The sequence below is a fragment of the Acyrthosiphon pisum genome, chromosome X (genome assembly GCF_005508785.2).
Source record: "Acyrthosiphon pisum isolate AL4f chromosome X, pea_aphid_22Mar2018_4r6ur, whole genome shotgun sequence".
NCBI classification, from domain to species: domain Eukaryota; kingdom Metazoa; phylum Arthropoda; class Insecta; order Hemiptera; family Aphididae; genus Acyrthosiphon; species Acyrthosiphon pisum.
Window position 1 is genome coordinate 94,435,338 of NC_042493.1, and position 9,787 is coordinate 94,445,124.

The window sequence follows — 9,787 nt, forward strand, 5'->3', positions numbered from 1 at the left end:
TTTCCTACATAATCTAACCTTTAGATTTTATAAGAGGTCAATTCACTCTAATTTTTAAATTAACAGAGGTACATATATTCTGCTGAAGGTAAAATTTGGTACGTTATGCACTTGTAAGACAGACAACACATGCGTGTATCACATCCTCAAAAAAATGTTTATATAATACCTATATAAATATAATATACAGTATACGCATCATTCTACATCTATAAAATTTACACATATTGAACAAATTCTTAATTACAAACTATGAAGGACCGTTATCAAAGATAATACTATTAATTATAAATACAATTAGATTGTAGGTACTATTAATTATTAAATATATTATATAAAATATAGTAGTATATTATTGTTAATTATATATTTTTGTGTACCTACAGTGAAGACTATTACAAGTTTTTTTTAGTTTATAAATATGATCAAATCATTATGTTTATAGTGGGGTATATTTGGGATAGAGCCCATGGTCACTATAGTATGTATTTTAATGTTTTGAATTACTTACAACTGTAATAATTATATCACAGAGTATATACATTTTTAATTGGGCATTTTTATAATATCATGTAACAAAGCCAAAACTATAGTATTGACAATCAAGTATTTTTATATAAAATTAGCTGATCAAGTAAATTACTTCACTATAGGTTAACACAAAGTATATTTGCATTAATAACTCAAACATTTTTAAAAGACAGGTTTCAAACTAACTATAAGTATATTTTGTAGAAAAAAAAAATTACAACTTTATATCATCCGATAATAAGTAATGTTAGATGTAATAATAATTATTCCCAATATACGCGATAGTGTGTACTTTGCGATTGTAAAATTCGTACGTGTTTGTAAAATGCCAAGGCATGCCCAAGTTTCATACCCATGTTTGATACAATATCGGTCCGTTGAAGTAAAAGTAGAGCTTGGCCATCTAAATCCTAAAATTATAAAATACTCGTTAGTACAATGTAATCTATTTTAGGTTTTGAGCAAATCAACGCGATAGATGTATTTATATTACAATTTTTTTTTTTACCCTTAGCAACATAAGCAAATGGGGTTGTGTGGGAGTTATAGGTTATCCGGACCTATCCAGAAGCATGTGACGTTAGGGCACTATAGATACAGGTATGCTACGCCGCCATTTTGCGACTAATAATGTTATGTGAATTTGAATTTCTCCCCCTTTATTTTATCATTTTATCATTGATAAATGAGTCGCAAAATGGTGGCATAGCATACCCATTCTATGTAGAGCCTTAGTGACGTCAAACGATGCTTGATCGCAGCCACATTAGTGACCGTGTCCAACCATCGCACTAGTTTTTTTCATAGACATTTTAAAACCAAATTTTGACAAAATTGTACATATTTAAACGATGTTAGTTATTTTGTTATTATTCAAAATATTAATTTTGGGGATTTAAAACTTTTATGTGTAGTCATAAAATTAAAAATTTTATTATAGCCAAAAAGTACACAATAACATTTTCAAAATATTTATATTAATAATTACAGTATGATCTTATTCACACGGTCTAACCATATGGTGGTAATGTAGTATTGACTCAAAAATTAATAACAATGATATAACATATTAGAAATATACTCCATTATAATAAATGAAATGTTTACGGTAAAACCGAGGGCAAAACATATATCAACCTACTCTGATACTAATAGAAAAATAAGTTACTCTAATAGAAATATAAAAAAAAAATATCATGAAATATACTTGAAATATATTATAGACTGACAGACTCTCCATTCAGAATTGTTTTTTGTAAAGAATGATATACCATTCAATTAAAATTTAACATACCAATTATCAATACAGTGATTCACTCAACACCTACTTTGCACCACATGCCTACATTTTCAATATAAATTATATTTTATTGTACAAAGTATAACTATTGATTATGAATGCTATTGATGTCCAACTTTGGTATAAAATACGCTGCGCTAAATCTGGTCCTGGTGTTAGTATCCAGACTTGACGGCATATCTTATAACCTGGCCGACTAGTCGGTTCTGGATATAATCACCAGGATTGCTAGTAGATTTAGTGGAGCGTATTTTTTACCGTAGTTGGCCATCAATAGTGTTCATTATCAATGGAATAACTATATGAAAATATTATTTTATATAAATTAATTAATAATATCTTACATATTTATTTATTTGATGAACAATTTCTTTGGGTAATTTCTCTAATAAATATTTAATCACTTCGAGTTTAGTCCATTTTGATATATTTGGGATTAGAGATTCATCATTTTTACTATATTCTGATGAACTATCAGATATATTAGTTTCTGAATCTGTGTCATCTTTGTCAGATGATATAGACATAATACTTGAAGTGCGTGACTTGACATCATCTAAATACATATTTAATTACATTTATATACAGTTTATAATTATTAGGTATAATATATTTGAATGGTCCAGTCTTACCATTAATATCAAATTGTTCTGGTTCTACTACGTCTTCTTCTTCTGGGTTTATTTGAGTAGCCAAATTCATGCAAGGAATACATACATACATATCAGTTTCCAATTTATGTAATGGTTTAATTTCATATGACTCATAACAACTTTTATGTAAACCAACTTCACAAGTTATGCAGCGACGCAGTATTTCCTAATGAAATGTAATATTTGAGTTTTTAGTTATTAATAAAATTATTATTTTTATTGAACTCACCGACTGGGATTCATCTTTAAGACATTTGTGACAATTTTGTTTTCTGCATTCCTTACAGAACCAAGGACCCAAATCTAGTTTAAATTTCCACATAGGCTCACTGACTATTAAACAGTGTTTATGAGCTATAAAAAAAAAAAAAATGATTAAACACTTGTCATAATAAAAAATTAATTAATTTATCTATTACAATTTTATTATTACTACCTTTGATAAAACAAATTGGACAATCAATTAATTCTGTCTTTCCTAAAATTGTTGAACAAATAAAACAATTTTTTGATTTATCCAGAGTTACTTTAGGAGTAACACGTTTTCCTTGAGACTTTTTTGGTGAATGTATTTGAGATATAGTATTGATTTCAGTTGACATACTATCCAATAACTCTGTTACTTCAGTTAATGGATTTACCGAGAGACTTTTAGACTTTGTTGTATCTTGTTGTTTTTTTTCATCATTTGTTGTTTTTTTTATAGTAGTTGCTTCTGTGGGTTTTTTGTTTGTATAAGAATATTTACTTCTCTTCTTTGGTATATGAGTATCAGATGGATCAAATACTATTTTTGCTTTCTATAATAAAAAAAACCAATTGAAACGTAACATCATATAATTTAGTAAATTAACACTAACCATGTTTCTGTGAGGTCTCTTGGGTACAGGTTCTTCATACTTAGTTTTCTTCTTCTTGGGCATTGTTATTGAAAGAAATGATCCTTAAACAAATTTATAACACAAATATAAAAACAATATTAAATATAATTTATAAGATAGATACAAAATATATATACAGTTATATACTAACATTTTAAGAGCTAGTAAAGTACCAAAATATTGTTTTAATATTTTTAATTGAATTGTATTCAATTGGTTTATTATAAACTGATTATTAATATACAATAGTTTTAATATGTTTGCATATTATTTTTTTGTAAGACATACAATAGTATTTAAATTGTTTAAAAGTGGTAATTATTAGACAAAACACATTTAATAATAAGACATGTATGTCCTATTTAATACAATTATTCAAGGCTGGGCATTAATGAGTTAATAGTTAAAATTAAGTTAATTAACTAATTCTTTTATTTTGAAATTAACTTTTAACTTAATAAGTTACTTTTTTTTCAAGATTAACGTGTTAGCTTCAAGTTAATTTTATTTCAACAATATCTAAGTTAATTTTCATCTAAAGAATAATGCACATTTTAGAATGGGTTTTTACTTTGATGTATCATTTTAAATTTTCCCAGTAATTTTCTTGAGCGTAAAGAAAACCTATTTAATAAACCATATTATGTGTCTGGAATTTTTTATTTTTGCAAATTAGCAAATTTTAACTTTACACTAAGTTTAGTTACTTTTTTTTTTAAAGTAAACTTTTAACTTAACGAGTTAACGAAAAAAAAATACGAGCACTTTTAACTTAAGTTAACTTTATTATTTTAAAATAACTTAACTTAGCGAGGTAAGAAAATTATTAAATTGCGCAGCCTTGCAATTATTGTTTATTTTTTTATTTTTGGGAACAATAATCCATGTTTTATAAACTAAATAATTATTTGATTAAAAACTAAAAAATCTTGATATATTAACTAACTTTTACCAATCACAATAACATAATATTTTTGGTACTTTTCTGTTATCTCGACTACTATAGTAGTATCCTGATAGTTCCGTATTTTAATACATAATACACATGAATTGCCGTTTATATAATAATGTATATTAGTAGGTATAACGTTTATAATCAGTTATAACCTCGGTTATCACAGTAGTGGAGAGTTTTAAAATAAAACATAAAATCATCAAAACATAACGCCAAATTAAAAATTCTTATAAAATCATCAAGATATTAAATATAATATAAAATAAAAAGGTGGACAATTGGGTACTGCTCTGCTGTACAATAGTTGTTGAGTATCGTGGTTGACGGGATCAAACCTCCTATGTGCAAAATGTACGTTTTTGAGATGTTGATACTCCTGGATTAAGGAAAAAATATGCCACAATATGATAAAAACTCTGATAAGCTACGTTCATGGAAAAATAAATGAAAAATGATAAACTTAATCTCTTATGAGTTAATGATTTTAAAATGATTTTGAAAAACCTTCTATGTGCCAAAAATATTTTTGAGAACACATCTTCTGAAGAGGACAGAAAGCGATTATTCAAACAGTTTTGGTCATTTAAGACTTGTGACGAAAAAAAAGGTCAAGTCAGAGGTCTAGTGCAGACAAGTGAAATTGTAAGAAGAAGAAAATTAAAAAAGAATAAGATACTAAAAAAAAAGAAGAGTAAAAATATTTTTGAGAACACATAGGAGGTTTATCATTCATAGATATTATACATTTTGTTTGGGAAACATGCATTTGAGAGTATTATCACATAATAGTTATCACTTATTTTACTTCGTTAAATTATAAGTTTTTATACTTGAACATGTCTTTAGTCTCAACAGAAAGACCGACAATCTAAAGGTAAATGTATTTTATATTACTTTAATTCATTTTTCACGCATTAAACGTTGATGTAATACTTTTTTAGATCATGAAACATAGTCATAAATTGTTAGCTTTACCTAACAAAAATTATATGCCATTAACCAAATCCACAACAAAACCTACTGTAAGTAATGAAGTATTAAATACTAATGAAAGCTATTTAGAAAACTGGACTGTAAATGATGATAACATTGTCATTGAAGTTGATTTAAATGCTATTAATCAAATTAGATCAGATGTAAATTTAAACATGGATAATCTAAATGGTGTTAACATTAACGATTTTGATATTGTATTTGAAGAAACCATTACCAATGATTGTAATAGTTTTTTAAAAGAGGTTAATTTAAATGAAGAGAATAGAGTTATTAAACAAAATGCTTTTCCTGACACTTTTGATGAGATTGTCATAAAAAATGACAGTAGTGTATTTGAACCAAATAATATTTCTGATATTCTTTTGAATAATGTACAATTGGAAGGTAATAATGACAATTTGATGCAATTTTCTCGTAATTCTAAAAAACTACAAACAAAAAATAGAGTTGCTGGAACATCTTATATTGGTTATAAATTAGTTGATGGAAAGCTAGCTAAAATGTGTGTAATTGATAGTCGAGAAATAAAACCTAGGTGCAAACATTCTGAAAAAGTTCAAAAAACCAAAAACACTTTTATGTGTGGACTTTTTTCTGAAGAGGACAGAATGCGATTATTCAAACAGTTCTGGTCATTTAAGACTTGGGATGAAAAAAAAGGTTATGTCAGAGGTCTAGTGCAGACAAGTGAAATTGTAAGAAGAATAAAATTAAAAAATAATAAGATACTAAAAAAAGGAGACAAAAAATATTTCATTACCTTTGGGTACAGAAAAAAAGAAAAGTCTGCAGACATCTTTTTTAAGTACACTTTGTCTGGGTGAAGACAGCTTTAAACGTTGGACAAAATCTTATGAACTAGTAACTGATTCAGAAACAGAAGCTGATGAGTTACCTGATAGGAAAACAAATAATTCTCAAAGTACAACTAATAACAATTCTGATCTATTAACAGCACCTAGAAAAATGAAAAAGATAGAGAGTGTAATCAAAATTAAGGAATGGCTTCAATTATTGCCTAAGGATCCTAGCCACTGTTGTAGGAAATCAACCTCAAAAATATATGTAATCAACTTTTTTTTCACTGTCAGATATGTTTAGAGTATACGGTGCTTGGATTATTGAACAAGAGTTTTTATCAGCTTCAAAAACTTTATTTCTAGCCTAAACACATTAAAATCAGAAAAAATATCAATTCATAAACCAAGGAAAGATCAGTGTGATGTTTGCTGTGGTCATAAAAATGGTACTATTGAGGAAAATGAGTATAATGATCATTTAAAAACGAAAACTTTAGCTCGAGAAGAAAAAAACCGTCAAAAAAGTTTGGCCAGTAATACCAAAATAGTTGAAAGCAATGGACATGTAACAGCAAATGAATTTACATCTTGTATTATAGATTATATATTCAATTTATCTACTGAAGTCAAAGAAGTAACCTTGATATCTGATGGCTGCAACTATCAAAATCGAAATAAAACTTTGGCTTCAGCTCTAAGTATGGTTGCTAAAAAAAAAATATATAATGATAGAGCAATTATATTTAACTAAAGGGCATACAATGATGGAGGCGGATAGTGTTCACTCAACATTAGAGAAGATTTTTAAACCTAAAATTATTCTCCTTCAGATTATGTTGCTAGAATGAGACTTGCCAAACCAAAACAACCATATAATATTAAAATACCAAATTTTGATTTTTTTTTTTAATTATGATAAAATATGCACACTGAATTCCTTACGTCCTGGTAAAAAAGTAGGTGACACCGTCGGTACAGACATATGTAGAATTTTGTATTGTACAAAAGGGAATATACTCGGGAATATATTTCTCAAGACTGACTTTACAGATAGCTGTGAAAATGCTAATGATTGGGAATGTTCAACTGAAATATCAAACTGTAATCGTGTATCTAGATCAAACTCAAACTCTAGTGAGCTCATACCTTTATATAATAGTCCATTACCTATAACTAAAGGATGATGATTTACAATCATTAAAACCAATTATAGAAAAATATCACTATCCATTTTATGATAACTTACCACATACAAATGACCAGAAGAAGAAAAAAGCTATTTAGTTTAATAAAAACCACAGATGTATTAAATATTTATAATTTAGAAAACCTATAGATACTTTATAGTATCTATAGGTTTTCTACTGCTTTACTTTTACAAATTTGTTTTATTATTCATATTTTTATAATCTAAAATTAAATTTGAATTTTTAAATATTTTACTATTGATTTACTATAAAACATGCATAGTAAATTAAGGAAACACAAAAACTGTGTAGTGTGCAATGTAGGTACTGTGTTATTATTTAGGTATATTTTTTTTCGAGTTTTTTTTATATTATTTATATTCTGTAAGAATTGTTATTAATATTTTGTTGAAATGTTTAAACTAGTTAAAGAAACATAAATACTGTGTAATAAGAATTATACTGTTATACTATTAAGGTTTATTTTTATTATATATTTTGTTAAAATGTTTAAATTAAACACTTGTCTTCTTACTATGTACTATGTTTTATTAAATACAATTATCCTAACATCTTTAACTCATATTACTCTGTAATACTATACCTAAAGGTATAGTTTTGTTTATATTTTGTTTTTTCTTTTTTTTGATGAATAATTAAGTTCAATGGAAAATAAAAGGGAAAATAATTATCCTATGTGTGCTATTTAAAAAAAAAAAAATTTATTCTGAAATCTCCTATGTGCAAAAGTTATGTTTAATATTAAATCATTAAATAATTTGTTAGGTTCAGTTAAAAAACGAAAACAAATAAATATTCACTATATAAATTACTAGTTGAAATAAATTATTCCTATATTCTATTTTATAAAATTATTTTATAAAATAGTTTTTAGTGTTTCCCGAAAACTACACTTTTTTTACATAGGAGGTTTGTTCCCGTCAACGACGGTATGTCATTGTAATGCGGATGTGTTATATTTGAATTCAATGATAAATCATTGGATACAAAAAACGATTCTGAGCGGAGACGGTGTGATAGACTATGTGTAGCTCAGTGGTGCCAAACACATATGGCTACTAATACCCCATACATTTTGTAGGTGGTGAGTGGGTAGTTGGGTGACTGCTTAGTACTTTAAGGTCTAGTTGAATTTGATAAATTACTATTAAATATACAATATCGCAAAAATGATATATTCAAACGTTTATCTATAGAAAGTAATTATTTATTTATGTTGTACAGGTACCTATCAACGGGTATCTACCGTTTTAAAATTATATAAAGTAAACACTTCAGCATAAGAACTAATTAAGTGTAGTAAAAATAATAATAATAAAATTAATTAAAACAATTATAATGAAATATAAATAATATTTATGTTATGATAAAAGAGGTATATGTACGATTGAAATATAAACTGTATCGGTGAGGTATTTTTATATTCATATCCAAGTCTATGATTTATTATCGATTTTATCTAAATCGTCATGGGCGAGGTAATCGAGATAACAGAATTGAGACTCACGGTAGTAGGGATAGCAGAAAAGTACCATATTTTCTTATGATAGGTAACCTATGTCAATTTGGAATTACTATTTAGTAGTATATAGGAATCTTAGTAGAGTTGTTTCATATAGAGACATTGCTAATAATACTATTCATCAGGTATTAAATGACTTGCAATAAGTAACGAACCCCTTCACTGCTCCAGACGTACTATTACGTTCCTTTATCTTATAATATTATTATCGTTTTTATGTAGGAAAAAGGTTGCAGAGCATAAATAGTGTAGCAGTGAAAAGGCTACTAAGAAATGTAGTATTATTATATTTTATTATGAACACATAGTAATAATTTGTTTATACATCAAACAGCAAACACCCGTAATAAAATTATGTTAGAAATTCCAATTACTTACGACTTACTTTCTATACACGTTATAGGGCCAATGAAATCGTCTTGTTGTCGTGAGAAATAACGACGTTGAGAAACGTTTTTGATTGACAAATAGGTATTGATAGATGTTCTATTACATTAACGGTATATTGCAATCAGCAATAATTGTAATCCATTATAATAAAACGAAAATAATAAACTCGAATTGCGTTTGAAACACGAAATGACGATTGGTTCGATCGGAACAAAGAATAATAAGATAACTCAAATGAACACGATATTTACGACCACGGACAATGTAATAATTTATAATGACCTAACCACTAGTCTTCTATCGATATGAGCCGAAGCGCGCTACCGACATAAGAAAAATAAAGAATGGATTGGCTGTTTGTGCTTATTATACAGGAACGAACATGAAAATATTTTGAGGTTATAGAGGCGTTAACACAAGTATTATTTATTATTGTATATTATTTATGATAAGACCTCAGCCAGCACGGACATACAGCAAGATAATATACAGGACTGGACACGGCAAGGTTGGAGGGTGTGGGGGGTTGACTACGAAATGTTGTACAACAG

The 9,787-nt window shown here is 27.2% G+C and overlaps 1 protein-coding gene across 2 annotated transcripts; it reads right to left on the bottom strand.

The window, feature by feature from the left end:
* Window positions 1-705: 705 nt before the first annotated feature.
* On the bottom strand, window positions 706-9,581 carry LOC100568619. Of its 2 annotated transcripts, none has more exons than XM_008188112.2 (7): window positions 9,225-9,581; window positions 3,345-3,427; window positions 2,921-3,284; window positions 2,714-2,838; window positions 2,464-2,650; window positions 2,176-2,387; window positions 706-941 (listed from the first exon to the last, which is right to left on the bottom strand). In XM_008188112.2, exons 2-7 carry the CDS (start codon window positions 3,405-3,407, stop codon window positions 795-797), a joined length of 1,098 nt encoding a protein of 365 aa, XP_008186334.1. In that variant the 5' UTR covers window positions 3,408-3,427; window positions 9,225-9,581; the 3' UTR covers window positions 706-794. The 2 variants fall into 2 exon arrangements, with proteins under 2 accessions (XP_008186334.1, XP_008186333.1); XM_008188111.3 differs by having other exon boundaries at window positions 9,232-9,580.
* Window positions 9,582-9,787: the final 206 nt, after the last annotated feature.